The following is a 23510-nucleotide window of genomic DNA, read 5'->3' as shown; positions in this document are numbered from 1 at the left end:
AAGATTGACTTATTCCATTCATATTTACATAGATCATTCCTATATCACCTTAATTACTATCCAACGCTATTGTCCAAAATGTAGAATTTCTCCTTCCCTCCAAAAAGGGTCAACCTTTTTTTCTTTCATATTTTTTTTTAAAAATCACAATATCCCTCCACCCCTGGGCTCAAGCTGTCTGCACAGCGGAGACCTTTCGACACCACCTCGCGAAAGTTGGCCGGCACCGATCGATAGCGCTAGCTTTTTGTTTTATAGGTTCAGGCTACCTTGGCTTTATTACAGCTGGTTCGAGTCACGGGGGAGTCTTTGCAGGCAGAGAGAGAGAGAGGTGAAGAGACAGAGGGAGAGGAGCTCCCTCTTGTTTGCCAAAAGTGTAATCCCTCTGTGACCTGGGCTGACCCCGCCCTGAGAGGAAAGCTGCTTAGACAGAAGTGTGTGTCTGCAGGAGGGAGCTCCCACCCAGCGGCCTGGCTCCCTCGGTCTTTCCACTTCTCGCTCTTTTCCTCCTTCCCTGTAGTATGGTGATTCTCTCTATATATATCTACCTCTTTCTTTCTCTCTCTCCGTCTACACTGCTTTCTCTCTCTTCACCTTTATTTCTACCTATCTAACTTCCTCCCCTACCCTCTTTCTCTCCCTCCTCCTCCTCCATCTCTCTCTCCCTCCTCCTCCTCCATCTCTCTCTTTCCCTCCTCCTCCTCCTCCATCTCTCTCCCTCCTCCTCCATCTATCTCCCTCCTCCATCTATCTCCCTCCTCCTCCATCTCTCCCTCCTCCTCCTCATCTCTCTCTCTCCCTCCTCCATCTCTCTCTCTCCCTCCTCCATCTCTCTCCCTCCTCCTCCATCTCTCTCCCTCCTCCTCCATCTCTCTCCCTCCTCCTCCATCTCTCTCCCTCCTCCTCTCTCCCTCCTCCTCTCTCTCCCTCCTACTCCATCTCTCTCTCCCTACTCCATCTCTCTCTCTCCCTCCTTCTCTCTCTCCCTCCTCCAACTCTCTAACTCCTCCTCCATCTCTCTCCCTCCTCCTCCTCCATCTCTCTCCCTCCTCCATCTCTCTCCCTCCTCCTCCTCCATCTCTCTCCCACCTCCTCCATCTCTCTCCCTCCTCCATCTCTCTCCCTCCTCCTCCATCTCTCTCCCTCCTCCTCCATCTCTCTCCCTCCTCCTCCTCCATCTCTCTCCCTCCCTCCTCCATCTCTCTCCCTCCCTCCCTCCTCCATCTCTCCTCCTCCTCCTCCTCCATCTCTCCCTCCTCCATCTCTCTCCCTCCTCCTCCTCCATCTCTCTCCCTCCTCCTCCTCCATCTCTCTCCCTCCTCCTCCTCCATCTCTCTCCCTCCTCCTCCTCCATCTCTCTCCCTCCTCCTCCTCCATCTCTCTCCCTCCTCCTCCTCCATCTCTCTCCCTCCTCCTCCTCCATCTCTCTCCCTCCCTCCTCCATCTCTCCTCCTCCTCCTCCTCCATCTCTCCCTCCTCCTCCTCCATCTCTCCCTCCTCCTCCTCCATCTCTCCCTCCTCCTCCTCCATCTCTCCCTCCTCCTCCATCTCTCTCTCTCTCTCTCTCTCTCCCTCCATCTCTCTCTCCCTCCATCTCTCTCTCCCTCCCTCTTATTCCATCCTCTTTCTCTCCTCCCTCCACTCTCATATCTGCCCTGCAGCATCAATACTTCCCAGGCTCCCTCTCTTCACCCCTGTCTGTCCATGGTGGGTTTGAGGTCTTAGCATGTGAAGGAGAAAGAGCTGAGACAGAGCTAAGTAAAGACAGATCCTCTCTCCCCTCGATAGAGAAAACAAACTGAGGGGCTGTGTCCAAAGGCTGTGTCCAAAATGGCACCCTATTCTCTAAATAGTGCACTACTTTTGATCAGGGCCCAAAAGGCTCTGGTCAAAAGTAATGTGCACTATAAAGGGGATAGAGTGTCATTTCAGACACAGCCAGAGAGACAAAGAGAAGGCCTGCAACAGAGAGGCTGTGGTACTAGGAGAAGAGAGGATCGTTGGTGCAAAGGAAAGTAAGCTCTGGAATTGATTTAGCATGGGGTACACCAGCACCAATGCAACTTTTCTGAAACCAAGCTTAAAATGTAATTTCAGATAGAGTTCAATGAAATCTGATGTGCTACAACCTTATTAGTTCATCGATAATCACGTCTTTCTATTACGACTGGACAGCTTCCACCTCAGGTGAGAAAAACACATCTTATCCAATCAAGAGCTGGGATATAGCCAAATAAAAAAGGGATAGGGGGATGATCTGTAGTCTCTGGGCTAGGTCCCAAATGGCACCCTATTTCCTACATAGTGTACTACTTTTGACCAGAGCTCTATGGACCCTGGTCAAAAGTAGTGCACTATATAGAGGATAGGGTGCCATTTGGGAGCCCTGTGGTGTATCACTCATTTGCCCGTCCAGGATAGACAACAGAGAGGACATGCATTTACTTGCTTGTCCTTCTGCTGCCAATCCCACCAACCAGGACCAGACGTTACCATCACTAGCCGACCCCCCACCACCACCTCCCAATCACAGAGGTGAGACATCGCTCGGCAGGCAGGAGGGGGTCGGCGACAATCTGATTCAGGAAGCACCACAGGGGGTACCATCGCCACCGAGGAAGAGGGATTACCCAGAAGCTCTGGCGTGTCCAGACTTAGGGCCGCCCCGGAAACATTAGGGGGTGATGGATCATATAGCCACACACTGCCTCACTACACAACCCCAAACATAAGATGGGTGATTCTGATTTGACAAGGAAGGCATGTATACTGTATATAAGGGGGAGGGAGGGATATACTGTAACTTGGTGAAACGGATGGGGGGGGGGTCATACCACTTAACTAGGAAGAATCATCTGAAATGGAGACCCAGTAAATCTCACAACTGTTGTCAGGGCTAGACTGTTACCATGGCACTACAGGACACTGACCAGCCATAGGTCACTTGGTTTCTATGGATATGAGCTCTTCGGTCATAACACAATGGCATGAATAGGTCTTATCATATTCTTATTGGACATCAGACTCAGTGACACTGGCGTCCTCTTCTGTTGTTTTATTTAGTTCATTTAGAACATGATAGTATGTGCACTGTCTTTTAAAATGTGGTGATTTCCAGCATCTTGACAGCATCAATCAAATGCAATCTAAAATATATCTATTTGAATTATTCAATTCTACTCTATTCTATCTTTATTTATTTTTATGTTTTATATTCTTCACCATTTCCGTCTATTACAAGACCAGCAATTATTTCAATGATTCAGGTCCGTAGAGATCTGAGGCTGGCAGGTTTTTGTGCGTCTGGCTTCTTTTTAAGAGCAGATCCAAGGTCAGAGACGAGCTAATCCTGCTCCTCATTCTCCTGGTGAAGTAATGAAGTGTAACACTGACCCCAGTCTCACCCCCAAAGATCTGCTCTGGCTGGCCAGGTGAAAAACTGATCTGGAGACAGTAGTACTTTATTCTTGGTTTGGAAATACAGTAAAACCAGGTACAGTGATTGTTTACTGAGGAAACCACACAGAGAAACATAAGGGTATTATTTTCCAAGTTTTCAAATCCACCACAATATCCAATGTGACATTGAACCAGTGGCGTGTATTCATGGATACCAAGGGAAGCCAGTCTTCCCAAAAACATTTCCAAGTAAAAAAACATAAAATAATGTATCTTTCGTCTCTCTGTCCTTCAATTCGCTTTGAGGCTGAATGTTTCTAACCGGAGATTGCATTCGAACAAACGAAACAGTGCCCTTCTATCTCTGTATGTGTAGGCCATCTATCTGATGCTGTCTGGTCCAAAAGAGTATGACATTGTTGCCACCCATAGCATTGAATGCATGGGAAGCCAGCGAGCATTTGGCCTCCCTTGATTAAAAAAAGTATCAAATAATAGCCCATCAGCGTTGCGCTAAACTGTGAATGGTCCTGGTGCACCAAAAGAAAGTGTAAAGGGAAGCCCGTTTGGATTTGGCTTCACTCCTATCAAATCGCATCGAGAGCATACGTTATTGATAGAAACAACTTGAATTGTTGTTTTCTACTTGCATGAACACACACACACAGAGAAATCAGAACCATGGACAGCCACATCATATTTAGCTTACGCTGATTGGATTAAATCGTTTTTGTTATCTTTTAGTTGTTGAATTAGACTAAGCATAGGTGATTTGGTGATTTGATTATGTTGAAGTTGAAATGGTGCTGGAATAGTGGAGGGAGCTCCTGTTTTCTTTGTGACTTGCGATAAATCTCTGTGGTTCTAAATCAATAGTTGTTTAGTGGTCTGAAAATGTCGGAAACATTAACTTGCTTGACCATGCTGTAGGTCATGTAACTGTCTGTTACTCTACATGCAATATGCTTTGTGGACTTCACCGGACAGAGGTTGCTATCCGGTTTTGTGATGAAACAAAGGTGTGGTTGAATTTATTCTGCCACTGTGTTTTCTTATTGTCTCGGCCTTAGGCCTATATATCACAGTCACAAGGCATATGAACTAACTAACGCTAGCCACACAATTATCACAACACGTAGGTTGTAATATGGCTTTTTTTCTGGCTTTCCTGGTAATTTTACCCACGCACCGCTACTGTGTTGAACAGAAATGTTTAGGAACAGAAACCACCATCTTTAATAGAATCCTTCCTATTTGCATTGAGACCTGATCACTGCCTGGTTAGTAGTGTTTTAAATGATCCCATGTACTTGAGCATCTAATGATTTCTACAATGCATTTCAATTAGCCTAATCGAATTGCTGTCTTCAATCAATTACGGGACCGCCCCATGCTCGTTTGTCTTCCAATCAAGACATTGGGAATCCTACCATCAATTCTCATTTAAGAGGAGAGCGGGTCAAACAAATTAACTTGGATCGCATCCATCCAGATGTCAGGTCTAGTCGTTGTACGTACACGATAAAACACATTTTTGGGCAAGTCGGACATCTTGTATTCCCATCTTGGATAAATGACCTATATGTCATATAAGACTGCTGTGGAGTGTGGAGATATCATCCATGAGTATTTCATGCCCACCATCCGGATCATTATACAGTAGCCTACAAGGCAGGTTAGCGTTTCATGCAATGAATTGTTCTGGAGGCGGCTCTGCAAAGTGGTCACTAGCTGGCACAGCCACAATATCATAAAATCGGATTTCAAACCTAACCTTAACCACACTGCTAACCCTAACGCCAAACCCTAACCTTAACCACACTGCTAACCCTAACGCCAAACCCTAACCTTAACCACACTGCTAACCCTAATGCCAAACCCTAACCTTAACCACACTGCTAACCTTAATGCCAAACCCTAACCTTAACCACACTGCTAACCCTAATGCCAAACCCTAACCTTAACCACACTGCTAACCCTAATGCCAAACCCTAACCTTAAATGAAGACAAAAAAAAGCACATTTTTGTTTTCATTAATTTTTACAATAAACCCAATGTTGCCTATCTAAGGGGAAATTGCTAAGTTCAGTCTCCAGGCAAGACTCAGGACAATAACACTGGGTGAATCAATGTTGTTTCCACATCATTTTAATGAAATTATGTTGAACCAACATGGAATAGACGTCTGTGCCCAGTGGGAAACATCAACCTGAATACAAGCTGACCGTAAGGTATACATATTAGGAACTTCCTCCTCCTCAGACCTCTCCCAGTCAATTGTATTTATTTATTATTTAACCTTGATTTAATTAGGCAAGTCGGTTAAGAACAAATTCTTATTTACAATGACGGCCTACACAGGCCAAACCCGGACGACGCTGGGCCAATTGTGCGCCGCCCTATGGGACTCCCAATCACGGCCGGTTGTGATACAGCCTGGAATCGAACCAGGGGGTCTGTAGTGACGCCTCAAGCACTGAGATGCAGTGCCTTAGACCGCTGCGCCACTAGACCCTGCACAAGTCAAGCGTCAACCCTCTCCTAGTCAAGTATCAAACCTGCACTAGTCAAGTGTCACCCCTCCTCCTCAACCCTCCCCTAGTCCAGGGTTTCTGGGGCCCCCCATGGGTGCACATTTTGGTTTTTGCCCTAGAACTACACAGCTGATTCAAATAAACAACTCATCATCAAGCTTTGATCATTTGAATCAGCTGTGTAGTGCTAGGGCAAAAACCAAAACGTGCACCTAGGTGGGACCCCAGGACCATGTTTGGGAAGCCCTGCCCTAGTCAAGCATCAGCCCTGCATTGGTCAGTTATTACCCCTGCTCTAGTCAAGCATGTTATTACTTCAACCTCGTGAAAGTGACACTGACATGTTTTAATTTCCGTCAAAAACAACTTTATATCAAAGGAGTGCCATTGATTTGACGGCCTGCACTTGCGCAGTTCGGTCCGAGACAACCGTTAGACCCGATGATGTGTTTTCTGCGCATGAGCTTAGCTAGCCAACGTCAACATGACATCACCTACAAGTGTGATCGAGGATTTCTATTGGAGACGCAGTTTCGGCCTATCTTCATACTGTACTGGGGCGGCGCACAATTGGCCCAGCGTCGTCCAGGGTAGGGGAGGGAATGGTCGGCAGGGATGTAGCTCAGTTGGTAGAGCATGGCGTTTGCAACGCCAGGGTTGTGGGTTTGATTCCCACGGGGGGCCAGTATGAAAAAAAAAAATTACTAAAAATAATGTATGCACTCACTAACTCTAAGTCACTCTGGATAAGAGCGTCTGCTAAATGACTAAAATGTAATGTAATGTACTGTCTTTGCTGGGAGGGTTACATATCTTGGTTAATCAGATTCCCAATTACACACACATATCACAATGACTACAGTAACAGAACATGTTTATACCAGCATTGTTCTGAAAATATAATGTACCAATGTCAGATATCACATTGGTTTCCTTACCAAAACAGACAGACAGGCAGAGGTGGCACTGGCACAGTACAACTAACAAATAAACACAAGCTTCCGCTACAGTCTAAGTTCAGCCAGTCCAGATGTAGGTGGCGACTCAGGAGCAGCACAGCGATGGTTGCCAAGGTGCCCAGATAGTCATTTAACCCTCATTGGTGGAGAGAGAGACACACAAGCTGAAGGGCGAAGTCGTTTTTCAAACTGGGCTCTTTCCATTCTCAATATCTCCCCTGTCGTTTAACAGATAAATATGGATTCTTGGAGGGATTTCTGTTTACTGCAAATGCCAGCCTTGCTCTTTCATTTCAGTAGGTAGCCTGCATTCTGCTTTTGGGTGTGATTTAGGCTAATTGTGAGAAACAACAATAACCACTTCTATTGGAGATCAAAGTATTACACTACTATGTTCAAGCATAAAATAGCAAGTTACACCACTAAAGGTCAATAGCAGGAATGGCTGGACTTCGAAACTCAAATCTCACTTGTTTCTCACTGCAGTCCACCATGAAATCCAGGCAGAATAATACAAGTAGGGCATGTACCATCTGTAAAGGCCATCCTATAGGGAGACCTTCCTCCGCCACACAAGAGCTCTCTCTCAGTCAGTTCTCAGGGCCATAGCATGTTTGGATGTCGATGAGTGTACATTCCATGGCACTGACTTTCAACAGACGCCCTGAGAGTACCACAATGGTTATCACAACAATTAGACTGACAGCTCTTTTCTAAACCAAACTTGATTTATTTTATTTTCCTAAGATTAATGTCCTGCCTGTACAGTAAGGTTGGCTTCGGTCAGCAGTATAAAATGGGGCATTCGCTCCCTCTCTCGCTCTCTCTCTCTCTCTCTCTCATAAACACACTGCTAGCATGGATTCATTTAGGTGGTAATGTTAAATGATGCATACTAGCACATTCCTCTCCTCTCTGACACACACACAGCTTGCTGCTGGAGGGAGACACCTGGCCCATATCCTCGTGCCAGAAAAACGCCACGTCCGGCTGTCCAGTCAGTCTGTGTCCAGTTGCCAGACCAGTGGTCCAGTGTGGCTGGCACCGGTTACCCTGCCCATCTGCCACCAGGCGCTAACTCGCCCCGTCACCCGCTCTGCCTGCTCCCACGCCACTTGTCCAGCGAGAGCGGGACGTGGCGGGAACAATGAGTCACGGCGGTGCCCACTGCCCTGGCACGGCTCCCTGACATGTCAACGTGACGTGATAAAGCCAGCTTCGCCAGCCATGGCCACAGCTTTTACTGTGGGCCATCCCCACCTTGCCCCCGGAGCAGAGAAAGGAGCCAGGAACATGCCAGGGCAGTAAAACGGCCAGTGATCAACTACCAGGGAGCAGAGCTCAGCTGCCATCTTGTCACCTCAGTGGGCAGAACAGGGTCGTGTTCATTAGGCATCAAACGGAACAAAAACGGACTGAAACAGGGATGGACTAGCTGAAACACTAGGAAACACTAGTTTCTATTTTCTGTTGCAAAACGTTTTGCTACGGTATACCCTGATGAATATGACCCTGGTAGGGCTGGGTGGAGAATGGGCTGTATCCATTACCGGCCATTAGTGAACCAGACCAAAACACACTGCATAATAAATGGTGCATTTTTATGAGTATGAATATTTTTTGATACTTTCATATAGCCCAATTTTCAGATAATGTTCACCAAAAACCCAGGCAAACAAGCGTGTGCAGTTATCTTAACCAGGTTTGAGTGGTAGCCTAGTAGTTTGGAGGGTCTGGTGCTTGGCTGACCCAGTCCAGCAGAGGGCAAGGTTACCCCAGGGCAGCAGCACTGAGTGGTCATTAACACAAGGAGAGGGCAAGGCAGAGTGCAGTCTATTGGTAGTTAATAGCAACTATCCAATATAAACCTCCTCCACTCCTCCAAGCCAGAACGGAAAAACTAGCTTCCGTCCCAAATGGCACCATATTCCCTATATAGTGCACTACTTTTGGCTAGAGCCCTTGGTCAAAGGTAGTACACTATATAGGGAATAGGGTACCATTTGGGACGCACCCTAGAACACTTTTTGCTAGTTGCCAGGGCTTTAAGTGCTGTAGCATTAATCCCTCCATCATAAAAGACACTGGGCTCAAAGCACAGTGGAATAAAATACAAGATTGTACCGTTCTTCTTCTGCCACTCTGCATGACTCAATTTAGCGGAGTCTGGGATTGTGGCGTGCAGGGAACTGTCTTGTAGTTTTCCCTACACAGTAGAGAGAGAGAGAGAGATTTATGGTTGTGAGGTCTGGGGTCCGCTCACCAACCAAGAATTCACAAAATGGGACAAACACCAAATTGAGACTCTGCATGCAGAATTCTGCAAAAACATCCACTGTGTACAACGTAAAACACCAAATAATGCATGCAGAGCAGAATTAGGCCAATACCCGCTAATTATCAAATACCAGAAAAGAGCAGTTAAATTCTATAACCACTTAAAAGGAAGCGATTCCCAAACCTTCCATTACAAAGCCATCACCTACAGAGAGATGAACTTGGAGAAGAGTCCCCTAAGTAAGCTGGTCCTGATAGAGTACACAGTGGCAGAATACCTGACCATTGTGACTGACCAAAACTTAAGGAAAGCTTTGACTATGTACAGACTCAGTGAGCATAGCCTTGCTATTGAGAAAGGCCGCCGTAGGCAGACCTGGCTCTCAAGAGAAGACAGGCTATGTGCACACTGCCCACAAAATGAGGTGGAAACTGAGCTGCACTTCCTAACCTCCTGCCAAATGTATGACCATATTAGAGACACATATTTCCCTCAGATTACAGCGATCCACAAAGAATTCGAAAACAAACCCAATTTTGAATAACTCCCTTATCTACTGGGTGAAAAACCACAGTGTGCCATCACAGCAGCAAGATTTGTGACCTGTTGCCACAAGAACAAGGGCAACCAGTGAAGAACAAATATTTATGTTTATTTATTTTCCCATTTGTACTTTAACTATTTGCACATTGTTACAACACTAATATATATATATATATATATATATTTATACATAATATGACATTTGAAATGTCTTTATTCTTTTGGAACTTCTGAGTGTAATGTTTACTGTTAATATTTATTGTTTATTTCACTTTTGTTTACTATCTACTTCACTTGCTTTGGCAATGTTAACATACGTTTCCCATGCCAATAAAGCCCTTAAATTGAAAATTGAAATTGAGAGAGTGTGTGTGTATAGAGTGTGTGTATAGAGTGTCTGTATGTAGCGGAGGAGGTGTGACAGGCTGACCTCTGTATGCAGCCGTGAAGGAGTGTAGTCCAGCACTGCCTGTCAAAACATGGTCTGTCTGGAGCCCTGCCTGGAGAGACCACTGGAAAGACACTGCCTGTCAAAACATGGTCTGTCTGGAGCCCAACCTGGAGAGACCACTGGAAAGACACTGCCTGTCAAAACATGGTCTGTCTGGAGCCCTGCCTGGAGAGACCACTGGAAAGACACTGCCTGTCAAAACATGGTCTGTCTGGAGCCCAGCCTGGAGAGACCACTGGAAAGACACTGCCTGTCAAAACATGGTCTGTCTGGAGCCCAGCCTGGAGAGACCACTGGAAAGACACTGCCTGTCAAAACATGGTCTGTCTGGAGCCCAGCCTGGAGAGACCACTGGAAAGACACTGCCTGTCAAAACATGGTCTGTCTGGAGCCCAGCCTGGAGAGACCACTGGAAAGACACTGCCTGTCAAAACATGGTCTGTCTGGAGCCCAGCCTGGAGAGACCACTGGAAAGATGCTGCCTGTCAAAACATGGTCTGTCTGGAGCCCAGCCTGGAGAGACCACTGGAAAGACACTGCCTGTCAAAACATGGTCTGTCTGGAGCCCAGCATGGATAGACCACTGGAAAGACACTGCCTGTCAAAACATGGTCTGTCTGGAGCCCAGCATGGATAGACCACTGGAAAGACACTGCCTGTCAAAACATGGTCTGTCTGGAGCCCAGCCTGGAGGGACCACTGGAAAGACACTGCCTGTCAAAACATGGTCTGTCTGGAGCCCAGCCTGGAGGGACCACTGGAAAGACACTGCCTGTCAAAACATGGTCTGTCTGGAGCACAGCCTGGAGAGACCACTGGAAAGACACTGCCTGTCAAAACATGGTCTGTCTGGAGCCCAGCCTGGAGGGACCACTGGAAAGACACTGCCTGTCAAAACATGGTCTGTCTGGAGTCCAGCCTGGAGAGACCACTGGAAAGACACTGCCTGTCAAAACATGGTCTGTCTGGAGCCCAGCCTGGAGGGACCACTGGAAAGACACTGATAATAGCGACTGGCAAGAGGGCAGCAGGACCAGGAGAGAGGGATGGGGGGGAGTGAAGGATGGATAGAGAGAGAGAGGGGGATAGAGGAGATGAGAGGGGGATGAGGGCTAGTGAGAGAGTACAGCCAGAGATAATAAGGGGGAGCTAGTAGCTTGAGCAAGGGAGACGAGAGGGCTGATTTTCACCCTGCATACCACTGATCTAGGACACAGCCTCTCAAGGCAGAGAGATGAGGCAGAGAGGGGAGGGGGAGAGGCAGAGAGAGATGAGAGGGGAGGGGGAGAGTTGCCAAGCCAGAACCTCTCTGCCTGGGTTGATGTCTCTGTCTCTGCCAGAGAACACTGAGTCCTAACAGATACACACACACACACACACCAGAGGGAGGAGACCGGGTCCAAGACATCCATCCACCTTTTGAAAGATGCACTGTGTCCGCCAGGTCTCATCGGACCTCCTTTTGTTTAAACAAGACATCTCAGTCGGTCAAATGTTGTTCCAGCCATTCTCAGGGTAGTAGAGACCGATTATTGGCCCGCAGTAATCGAACAGCTGAATTCACTTAGGCCCAGAGGAGGCACAGCCAGGTCAATTAGACTGTGGATTAAGAGTGATTGCCTTCTGTGTCCTGAGGTGGCGCGGAATGGCGCTGGCTGCCATCTTGAGAATCGCTTTCATTAGGTTATATTATCATGGCGGCCGCTGGCTATGCTAAGATAAGCTAACACACACACGTGCAAATGCTAAGCACCACCACCAACAATGGACTCTTTTACCTGGAGTCTGGAGTGGGGTGGACTTTAAGATTTTAACAATGCAATCGAGGAGGGTGATGGGTCGGTAGTTTTGGCTGGAAAGGGGCAGAGTGAGATAACCCTTTTTCCTGACCAGACCGCCAGGGCGTTGTTTTATCAGGCAGTGTGCGCGGGGAGCCTAAGCAGCTGGATTTCATTAATTGAGTGCTGGCAGCACCGTCTCTCTCTCTTCTACGGCAGTGGTGACTCACACAGTGGGATTCATCCTTCTCTCTCACTCCCTCCGATATCATCTTCCAACCATAACTACAAATAATTATTCACTCAAATCCATTACCAGAGGTCAATCAAGTTCACCCTATCGGCTTCTAAAGTCCAATTACTGGGCGCCAAGGAAGACTCCTGCTCTCCATCTCTCTCCACATGTAGATCATCATCATCCCCAGGCCCATAGGCAGCAGGCGGGCGAGCCAGCAAATTACACACAGCAAACACAGGTCTGTGTGTGGAAGAATTAGTGAGTGTGGATGAGAATGAGTTTCCCTCAGGCGCTTTAATAAAAGGGGGAGACTCACACTAGCTGACCACCCGAGGGGCCCCATCATACTATTTACCACCATGCTCTGCCTACTATGTTCAGTAGAATGACTAGACCCCACTCAGACTGGTAGTGAGACACCATAAAAACTAGCCAATCAGTGTCTCATCGTCCATAAGTAGACACCATATAGATAGATTAACCCTACACTCCTTTTAATATCGCAAGACATGTCCACCAGCCACTAGGGGTCTACTACTAGAGGAGAGAGAGAGAGAGACGGTATGGTGTAATGAGGGGATTTCTTAGAGGGTGAGCACACAAACAACAAAAAAGCACAAATCATACACACACACCCTCCATCCTCTCTGCTCTCGCCAGTCCAATCCATCCCTACTAGTGTCTGTGGGTCGTTTTACAGCGGTCTTGAAACTGAGCCGTGAGCCTGAATGAAATGCTTCACACACACACTCATCTGTCACGAGAGAGACGGCCGAGCAGCCAGCCGAGTCGGAGCGACCGGGCGGGCGGGAGGAGTGTGTGTCAGGGAAGGGTGTGTGTGTGTGTGTGTGTGTGTGAGCAGGGGGAACTGTGGGGAGACGAGGAGAGACAAAACAGCAGGGAAGGAGAGGCTTTGTGGATCGGCAGACCATGACCAGCAGCCACACTACACACACACACACACACACACACACACACACAGCGAGAAAGAGCCCAGCGTTAGCATGGTGGGAGGGCCCAGGTGACATTTCATTCAGTGTCACGCATCCCACTCGCTCTGATCAGAGCAGACAACATACCCAAATACAACACCAGCAGGACCAACAGCAAAACAACAACCACCTAGGGGTTCTTTTCAATCCTAATCGCTGAAGCGTTACAGATTTCGTGATAGAAATGGAAAGGTAATTTACAATTGAGCCGACATATGCAGCGTTTACCGTCTCCGCCAACTTGGGAACATTGCCTTTAATTTTCAAATTGGGCTTTAGCGCTGAATTTCCGCGATACAGATTGAATAGAGCCCTAGGTCTCTGTCTAGCACTACACACAAGTTACCACAACAATGCTTCATACTAACCATTCAGAATTCTAAGACATGGTTCTGTAGACCAGCAGCAACAACAGACTGCATAGGTCTGTCACCACAACAATGTCTACACTACCATTTATAACAATAAGACTTGGTTGTCTTTAGTCATAGAAACAACACACAGGAATCTGACTGTCGTGTCTCTACAACAATGCTCTATACTACTAACCATTCATAATGATTACATTGTTTTGTAATTAGTCATCATTTGCAGATGTCAAGTGCAGCTGGGTTTGGATGAAAATGTGGGGATGGACCGCCGCGCTGACGGACAGAAAATATATCAATCCAAGTCTTGAGAAATAAAAAATCCCCCTCCAACCCCATCAAAGATCGTGTCCAGGTCCTGTGCTTACATGAAAGAAATGGCTCTAAATGGTAAACACATGTGGACTGGTCTGTGTTTGGGCTAAAATGGCTGAACATTGAACATGATACGACAGCACTTGAGTTAATCTTTCCACTGAGAAACCGCATCAGGGTGTTTACACTGGAGCCTAGTGTACACTGTGTGTGTGTGTGTGTGTGTGTGTGTGTGTGTGTGTCCAGAGATGAAGCTGGGACTGACTGTTCCCTAGAGTGGTACAGTGTGTGTGAGAGAGACAGCTTGATGAAGGAGAAGGGTGTTATTCAAGCCTAATGAATCCATCTGCATTCAGGGGGCAGTCTTCTTCCAGGCGCAGACAGGAGCAAACGACCGCCAACCTGCGAGCAGAGAGACACTCTGGAGGCTGGGGCTCACTCCTCCGGAACAGACAGATGTAAACGATCAAGGAAAGCTTGAAGTGGATGGAATAAATGGGGGGGACTGGGACGGATTTGACTAAGAATCGAGGGATTCTTTCCTAACAACAAACAGAGGTTTGTGGCTATGGACTGCAGCATAGAAGCAGTTTTTCCCCACTGTATGTAGACTGTCCTGGACATCCTTTACAGTGGCACTGCACAATGAGGTTGATGCCTACTGCGCCGGTGTAACTGACGCTTTATGATAATACTATTGTCTCTTTGATCATTCCTCTGCCCAGCAGTAGGTAGGTCGCCTAGTGTCTGCTAGAAGCCAGGCTCTGACTGGCATGGAGGATGGATGTGAAGGATTACCATGGTGTCCTCAGAGCTCCAGGGAAGAGGGATCTGGTATCCTAGCAGCCTTTCTGTGACCTGTCACCCAGCACATCCTGAGGGGAGGAGCGGGGAGGGAGGAGGGTGGCTCTCAGGCCAGTCATTATGATAATGGTTTAGATGAGGTTGTGGAGTTAGGGGGACATCAAGTGGCCAAGAGGCTTCATTGCGAAACTCAGGTAATTTTGGCTGGATTACATTTAAAATGTTCCACAATCAATGGGAATAATATATGAAGTTTGTATTAAAAGTTGTAATGTTCAGAAGCTTCCTAGCCATTGTGTAGCAGCTACTTCCCCACACAAACATGTCATTAACAGAAAACGTCCACAACTATCTAATTCATTTCATAATTTATTCAACCCATCGATTCTGAAAAATCTATAAAACTGCATCCATTGATACTCTTCAAGTACAAACCGATAAACCGCAATGTCCAGTCTCTTGTATTAGTAAGTAGGTCAGTGTTTCAATTTGAAGGCAGTGTGTGCTGTGTGGAGTTGGGAGGGGGACCAATATCTACTATTCCTTCCCTTCTCTCATTTAGATGGACACTGATAGGTGAAAGCTTGACACCATCTTGCTTTCACCAATAAATGGTCCTTACAGAGCAGTGATCTGAGAGACAAGGCGAGAAGAGTAATCAATGTTACAGTATATGGATAATGCTGTTGGTAGTAGATCTCCACTTCGGCTAGAAGGTCACTGTGAGGAGGAGGAAGAGGAGGAGGTGAAGGCCTTCAGTAACAGATCAGCCGCCAGGCCCGGTGATATAGCTCCCCTGGTGACCCTGTCCTCTAGCTTGGGTAGCTCCCCCCTGACGGCAGGGTGTTCCTGGAAGTGCCTTAGGACATTCTCCTTGATCAGGCTCCACATCCACACCTTGTGCTGGGCCCTACGTTTGGTCTGGAAGTCCCCGCTGGACAGGGTGGCTGAGCGGAACGCCTCCATCTTACCCCACAGCTCTGGTACGCCCTCGCCTGTCTGGGATGACACACGCACTACCTGGTGGGGAGAACCATACACACAGACACAACCAGCATATATGGTTAGGGACCAGTAAGCGCACACACACACACACACACACACAGCATGTTCTACTATCCTTGTGGGGACCTCAAATGTATTTCCATGCAAAAACCTATTTTCCCTAACCCTTACCCTAACCTTAACCCTATGCTTAAAATACCCTTCGTCCTTTTGGGATTTCCGGTACCCACGAAGATAGTAACACAAGCCCACACACACAGTGCATACAGACATACACTGGCAGACACTCTCACATACAGCACCAGTCAAAGGTTTGGGCACACCTACTCATTCAAGGGTTTTTCTTTATTTTTACTATTTTCTACATTGTAGAATAATAGTGAAAACATCAAAACGATGAAATAACACATGGAATCATGTAGTAACCCAAAAAGTGTTAAACAAATCAAAATATATTTTATATTTGAGATTCTTCAAATAGCCACCCTTTGCCTTGATGACAGCTGTGCACACGCTTGGCATTCTCTCAACCAGCTTCACCTGGAATGCTTTTCCAACAGTCTTGAAGGAGTTCCCACATATGCTTAGCACTTGTTGGCTGCTTTTCCTTCACCCTGCCGTCCGACTCATCCCAAACCATCTCAATTGGGTTGAGGTCGGGGGATTGTGGAGGCCAGGTCATCTGATGCAGCACTCCATCATTCTCCTTCTTGGTAAAATTGCCCTTACACAGCCTGGAGGTGTGTTGGGTCATTGTCCTGTTGAAAAACAAATGATAGTCCCACTAAGCCCAAACCAGATGGGATGGCGTATTGCTGCAGAATGATGTGGTAGCCATGCTGGTTAAGTGTGCCTTGAATTCTAAATAAATCACAGACAGTGTCACCAGCAAAGCACCCCCACACCATAACACCTCCTCCTCCATGCTTTACGGTGGGAAATACACATGCCGAGATCATCCGTTCAACCACCCCACGTCCTAAAGACACAGCGTTTGGAACCAAACTAATGTCCATTGCTCGTGTTTCTTGGCCCAAGCAGGTCTCTTCTTCTTATTGGTGTCCTTTAGTAGTGGTTTCTTTGCAGCAATTCGACCATGAAGGCCTGATTCCCACAGTCTCTTCTGAACAGTTGATGTTGAGATGTGTCTGTGACTTGAACTCTGTGAAGCATTTATTTGGGTTGCAATTACTGAGGCTGGTAACTCTAATGAACTTATCTTCTGCAGCAGAGGTAACTCTGGGTCTTCCATTCCTGTGGTGGTCCTCATGAGAGCCAGTTTCATCATAGCGCTTGATGGTTTTTACGACTGCACTTGAGGAAAAGTTCAAAGTTCTTGAAATGTTCTGTATTGACTGACCTTCTAGTCTTAAAGTAATGATGGACTGTCGTTTCTCTTTGCTTATTTGAGGTGTTTTGCCATAATATGGACTTTGTCTTTTACCAAATAGGGCTATCTTCTGTATACCCCCCCCCCCCTACCTTGTAACAACACAACTGATTGGCTCAAATGCATTAAGAAGGAAAGAAATTCCACAAATTAACTTTTAAGAAGGTACACCTGTTAATTGAAATGCATTCCAGGTGACTACTTCACGAAGCTGGTTGAGAGAATGCCAAGAGTGTGCAAAGCTGTCATCAAGGCAAAGGGTGGCTATTTGAAGAATTTGAAATATAACATATAATTGTATTAGTTTAACACTTTTTGGGTTACTACATGATTCCATATGTGTTATTTCATAGTTTTGATGTCTTCACTATTATTCTATAATGTAAAAATAAAGAAAAACCCTTGAATGAGTAGGTGTGTCCAAACTTTTGACTGGTAGTGTATATGAACACACACAAGCACGCACGAACACGCGAATGCACGCACACACACGTGTGGACCCCCATGTAGTTGGTAATCAATCCCCCACACGCCCATGCAGGCACAGTAACACACCACAGATATCTCACACCCAGTGGGGTCTCTGTATTCACATATTCACCTCAGGCCTGTTCAGACAACACCAGTGATTTAAGGACTAAACAACTCAGTATTGACCAGTGCTTGAATGAGAGTGACGGCACTACAAAAAGGAAACTGTTAAGTCATATCTCAATGGTACAATGATATAGGGGTCATTCTATAGTACAACACACTATCAAGCTGTATTATATCTTGTCATTTCTAATTGGTCTAGTTACAATTCAAGTGTGCCAATAGACATGGTGAACTACTGTAGAAATGTCTTACAAAGTTACAGTCAAAATGATTAATCTGCTAGAAGGGAGCCTTCCAAAGTGCCATCTCCCCTTAACCTAATATTGAGATCTGGCAGAGGAGGAATCATGTGGAGACCCATTAAAAATCACTGTGGTGGAGATCTCCTGTCCTGAAGTAAGTGTTGCTGCCTCTGGTACTAGTGGAGAGAGGAACAGGGCCAGAGAGCGAGAGAGAGAGAGAAATTGAGACAGAAAAAGAGAGTTGAGATGGAGAGAAAGAGGTGGAGAGAAAAATGGAGACAGAAAAACAGAGAGAGAGAGCGAGACCGAGAGACAGAGAAAGAGAACCAGAGAGCGAGACAGGTCTGGGAGCCTTTTATCTGAGTGGGTGGGCTGCTAATCAGGAAAATACATGACACAGCAGCTCTGTATTCAGAGTGGGGAGGTAGAGGAAGGGTGGGTGGGGAGGTAGAGGAAGGGTGTGTGGGTGGCGGTAGGGGACTTTGGCAGGGTGCCAGGTGGGCAGATGCTGCATTGGGCCGCGGTCGGTCTGAGACAAAGAGACAAAGAGACAACGCTAGCCCAGGGTGGGGAGGCATGCAGAGAGCGCCCTCTCCCCACCCCCGGAACACTGCGACAGACTAGAGTGCCCTGATGATGACATCACATTATCCCCCTCCCCCGGGTCAGCTGACCTCGTTGTGCAGTGGGACGGCCTGTCGGCTCTGGTGATGTGGGTGCGCGCGCGGAGAGTTATGGGCGCCAAAAAAGGATTATCAGTGGAAATGTAACACATCTCTCCAATAGAGGAAATGAGGAAAAATATCAGGTTCCAACACCATGTTGCCTGGAGTTCTATTCCCCAGGTAACAGGTAACATGGATTATGTCATGTTTTGCAATTTTTTGTCACATGCATTTTTGTAGGTATGCATTTATTGATCATTTTGGGGTTTTATTTCTTAATTCTGTGCGAATGAAAGTATGAGCATAAACACACATAACCCAAAACTAACCACGTTCCTGGTCTTGGACTTCTTCCTGAGCAGCTATTTGAAGCACTTTTATATACGTTTTACCCCTTCCTACTACCCCTCAGACAAAAAACATTAAACCCAATACTACCCACCTTAGGGTTCCAGGACTTTGATTTCTTCCTGAGCAGTTTCAGAGCACTGGTGTACTCTGCCTGGATTCTCCTGGCTGGAATTAACAGGTCTCCGTCTGCTTTAGTGACCACCACCAGGTCTGCCATCTCTATGATGCCTCGCTTAATGCCCTGGCAATAGAGAAGACACACACAGATTCAGATTCAGTACCCTGCCCTGAACTTTAGAAACTGTCACTAGACGGCTACCACCCGGTTACTCTACCCTGCACCTTAGAGGCTGCTGCCCTATGTACATAGTCATGGAACACTGGTCACTTTAACAATGGAACACTGGTCACATTAATAATGGAACACTGGTCACTTTAATAATGTTTACATACTGTTTTACCCATTTCATATGTATATACTGTATTCTAGTCAAGGCCATCCTCTTTAACTATTGTTGTACGTATACTATTCTTCAGATATACTAGATATTCTATCCATATAGTGTCTATACATCACATCACAGGAGGCTGCTGAGGGGAGAACGGCTCATAATAATGGCCGGAACGGAGCAAATGGAAGCCATGTGTGTGATGTAATTGAGCCCAATCCACCTATTATGCTCCAGTCATTACCATGAACCCGTTCTCCCCAATTAAGGTGCCACCAACCTCCTGTGCATCACACACATATATATATATTTATACTCCGGACTCCGACATTTCTCATCCTAATATTTCTTAATTCCATTCTTTTACTTTTAGATTTGTGTGTATTGTTGTGTATTGTTAGATATTACTGTACTGTTGGAGCTAGAAATACAAGCATTTCGCTACACCCGCAATAACATGTGCTAAATATGTGTATGTGACCAATACAATTTGATTTGATTTGAATCAACTTTATTGATTTCCAGAGGGGAAATTGGATGTAAATCTTATGTCTATATATCTAAACTGATTGATGGACAGTCACAGTCTGTGATCCTGTTTGAATCCTTAAAAATGCATCCTGAGAAAGGATAAGTGAAGACAACAGGGTGGAAAGAAACCATTTTGTTTCTTTTCCAAATATGAAAGGAGCGAGGAAACAGGGATGCACTTTAAAGAGTTGAACTAAGCTCATGAGACATTTATATTAATCAAGAATCAATGGATATATTATTCATTTAAATGATCAAAAATGTCTGTAAATATCACAGAGTGGTTCTTTAATGGCATTGTAACTGGGGAGTGTGATGGTGATGGTGGTGCAGCCTGTCTGACCTGTAGTTCATCGCCCCCTGCTGGTGGGATCAGCAACACAAACATGTCCACCATGTCAGCCACTGCAAACTCTGACTGGCCCACACCTGAGGACACAACACACAATGAAACTAAGTATTTATGAAACGCTAGGAATTTTCTTCATAAACTTTATCAGCTATGTTATGTAATCTCATCATTTTCTTCTTCATACCATTCAGACTTTATAAACCATGTGATGTGAAAGATGCAAAGCATGAATCACAGTGAGACTAAATCTGGTTCAATAAAAACTGTGCAGGTGGCCTATCGCAGGTGAAGATTTGTTCCTTTTGAGGCTTTTAAACAGTCAACTGATCTGTTGGGTTCCTCACCTACAGTTTCTACCAGAACGATGTCGTAGCCGCCCCCCTCACAGAGTACTATGGCCTCATTGGTGGTCCTGGTGACTCCCCCCAGTGTTCCAGAGGTAGGGGAGGGTCTGATGAAAGCGCTCATGTCTCTGGAGAGCTCAGTCATACGAGTCTTGTCACCCATCAGAGACCCTGGAGAGAGGGGAGGATTTACGCGTAACACCAACACAAAGTATAAAAGTGGTAGTATATCAGTATAGCTATCAATATTTAATAATAATCCTTTGCCTAGTTTGAAGAAGATATATGTGAGGTACACAGGAGGCTGCTGAGGGGAGAACGGCTCATAATAATGGCCGGAACGGAGCAAATGGAATGGCATCAAACACCTGGAAACCATGTGTTTGATACCATTCCACAAACTCCGCTCCAGTCATTAACAGAAGCCCGTTCTCCCCAATTAAGGTGCCACCAACCTCTTGTGGTGAGGAAACTATATTGAACAACATTGCATAAGGAGGAATAGTTATGTAAATGTTTCCAAAATCTCATATATTACGGTGTAAGAATCTGTCTGGCATTACAACGCATTCTAACGGACCCATTTAACCCAATACATATAGTCCACAACACTGATGAAATACATTTTACATTACATTTTAGTCATTTAGCAGACGCTCTTATCCAGAGCGACTTACAGTTAGTGAGTGCATACATTATTTTTTATACTGGCCCCCCGTGGGAATCGAACCCACAACCCTGGCGTTGCAAACGCCATGCTCTACCAACTGAGCTACATCCCTGCCGGCCATTCCCTCCCCTACCCTGGACGACGCTGGGCCAATTGTGCGCCGCCCCATGGAATACCATTCACAAACATAGCAATGAATATGTAGAATGATGTAGAGACATACCTCCTGTGGTGCAGGATGAGGGGTCGACAGCCAGAACCGAGACTTTATGTCCTTGTCCTGTGAGCATCTTCCCCACCACCTCAATGAAGGTGGACTTCCCAGCTCCGGGTGGGCCAGACAGACCTACAGACAGACAGACAGACAGACGTCACCTCACAGAGAACAAACAGGCTCGCACATCAAGCCCACACTCTTCTCCATATGGTCTTTTAAGACTTAGCTACCTCAATTGTATGAATAGAAAAATCTTCAATAAAAAGCTCACATTGCATCCCACCAATTCAAGTAGTCCAACTCTAAGCAAGCCACTAGTTCAGATGTTTAAATGTTCACATATTATTAGGTCTGTGTGCATTCTGTGTACTGGGCATAGACACAACAATGTTGAACATAACAAATCCACATACTAACCCACTCTGAAGGCCAGGGGTTTCCCTCCATTCTGTTTCTCCTGCTCCTTCCTGTAGGCCAGTACTCTCTGCAGCAGGACCTGGGCCAGCTCTTTCTTCCTGGGGTGCTGGGTCTCCACCAGGGTAATGGACTCAGCCAGACTGGCCCGCTGACCTGAGATTAGTCCTTTATACAGTTTATTCAACAGCCTCTGCTCTGGTGGACTCAGCTCCTTGATATGGCTTAGGGTGGATTCCACACACATACTCCGGATGTGTTGGGAGTTAAGCCCAGGGAAAGAGGGGGTACGAGTGCAGGATGGTGGGGCTAGACGGTGGAGGAGGCATCGGCCCCATGTTGGGGTGACAGTTCGTAAGAGGGAGAGGGAGGACAAGCGGTGGAGGAGAGGAAAGAGTACTGAGGGTCCCATGGTTGTCTGGCACTGGTCCCTTTTCTAGGGGAGAGAGTCTGTTAATGATGTAACGTTAGAGGACACTATGATAAACAGGCATTCAATAGAGATTTGTGACACATTTCAGTTAATTCAACAAGGCAGAACAAAAACTAGGCTGTTGCTGATTATTCTATGACACTCACTTTGGGCTATTTAGACTGTTTGAGGTTGTGGCATTCAAGAGCAAATACTGCCAGTAGAAACGAATGGACATATGCATATATACATACATACACCGGTAACTGACTGACAAGTAGCCATAGCTAAACAGTTACAAAACGTGTACATACAATGGAGAACTCACCTTAATAGCTAGCTATTTGTACATGAATCTGTTTAGTTCGTCTTTGCTGTTGTCCTCTACTATTGCTCCAAACACTTTCATAACTGAGTATTAATTTAGGAATAAAGAAAATAAGGAGAATTCTGTCATTTGCTACTCAAAAGCAATCACACGTTGACCTACCAGTGTTTTGGTCGTCACTAGTTACCGCTGTCACAAAGTCATAAACCCCGCCCATTTCTACAATTGATCTTCTTAACATTTGATATTAAACCTAACCCTAACCTTAACCCTAACCTTAGCCACACTGCTAACCTTATGCCTAGCCATAACCTTCAATTAAGACCAAAAAGCTAATTTTAGTTTTCATAAATCTTTACGCTATGGCCAATTTTGACTTCGTGGCTGTGCTATCTAGTGAAACCCAGTGGGGTCTTGCTTTTTTGCTTCGTTCACTTCCTACTTCCTGTGACGTAAAACACCGCCCCTTTCTAGAATAAATAGTACTACTCAAGGCCACGCGGTGGTGGCATTTATCTACGGATAGATAACTCTGGCACAATTTTGCATGTTAGGCTGAATGAATTTTTCAATTTTCAGCCATTATGGCCATACAATTTCAAGTTAGTGTCTTGAGTTGTAATACTTTTGTGGGTGCTTATACAGTATTTGTCCTATTTCATACAGGTACACGTGTATTAAAATGCATGTAAATTGAAAATGTGTTTTTTGCATATCCCACTCCCCAAGGGTAATCCGAAAATGTTTCCACCTAAAGGCCTTGCAACAGGTATGCTTCCAATACCATGACCTCAGTCTTTATCAGAGGAGGCTGGTAAGAGGAGCTATAGGAGGACAGACTCATTGTAATGCATGGAATGGAATAAATGGAACGGAGTCAAAC

General features: G+C 46.0%; 1 protein-coding gene across 2 annotated transcripts; it reads right to left on the bottom strand.

Annotated features, from left to right (window-relative positions):
* Positions 1 to 15013: 15013 nt before the first annotated feature.
* On the bottom strand, positions 15014 to 23069 carry LOC311121944 (methylmalonic aciduria type A protein, mitochondrial-like). 2 transcript variants are annotated; one of them, XM_084196372.1, is made up of 7 exons: positions 22628 to 23069; positions 21891 to 22323; positions 21480 to 21602; positions 20587 to 20757; positions 20234 to 20319; positions 19002 to 19151; positions 15014 to 15680 (listed from the first exon to the last, which is right to left on the bottom strand). In XM_084196372.1, the coding sequence occupies exons 2-7, from the start codon at positions 22297 to 22299 to the stop codon at positions 15378 to 15380; spliced, it is 1242 nt and encodes a 413-aa protein (XP_084052498.1). In that variant the 5' UTR covers positions 22300 to 22323; positions 22628 to 23069; the 3' UTR covers positions 15014 to 15377. The 2 variants fall into 2 exon arrangements, with proteins under 2 accessions (XP_084052498.1, XP_084052499.1); XM_084196373.1 differs by having other exon boundaries at positions 21891 to 22337; positions 22628 to 22823.
* Positions 23070 to 23510: the final 441 nt, after the last annotated feature.

Source organism: Coregonus lavaretus (genome assembly GCF_964263955.1).
Source record: "Coregonus lavaretus genome assembly, contig: HAP1_SCAFFOLD_1604, whole genome shotgun sequence".
NCBI classification, from domain to species: Eukaryota; Metazoa; Chordata; class Actinopteri; order Salmoniformes; family Salmonidae; genus Coregonus; species Coregonus lavaretus.
Note: the sequence above shows the minus strand (reverse complement) of the source record. Positions and strands in the feature narration are given on the sequence as shown.

Excerpts from the sequence above, each read along its gene's own strand:
- LOC311121944 (XM_084196372.1), bottom strand. The coding sequence starts at position 22,299 with ATGGGACCCTCAGTACTCTTTCCTCTCCTCCACCGCTTGTCCTCCCTC. Across the intron at positions 21,603-21,890 it reads ACCCCTGGCCTTCAGAGTGG|GTCTGTCTGGCCCACCCGGA; the intron begins GTTAGTATGTGG and ends GTCTGTCTGTAG. Across the intron at positions 15,681-19,001 it reads CAAAGTCCTGGAACCCTAAG|GTAGTGCGTGTGTCATCCCA; the intron begins GTGGGTAGTATT and ends TCTCCCCACCAG.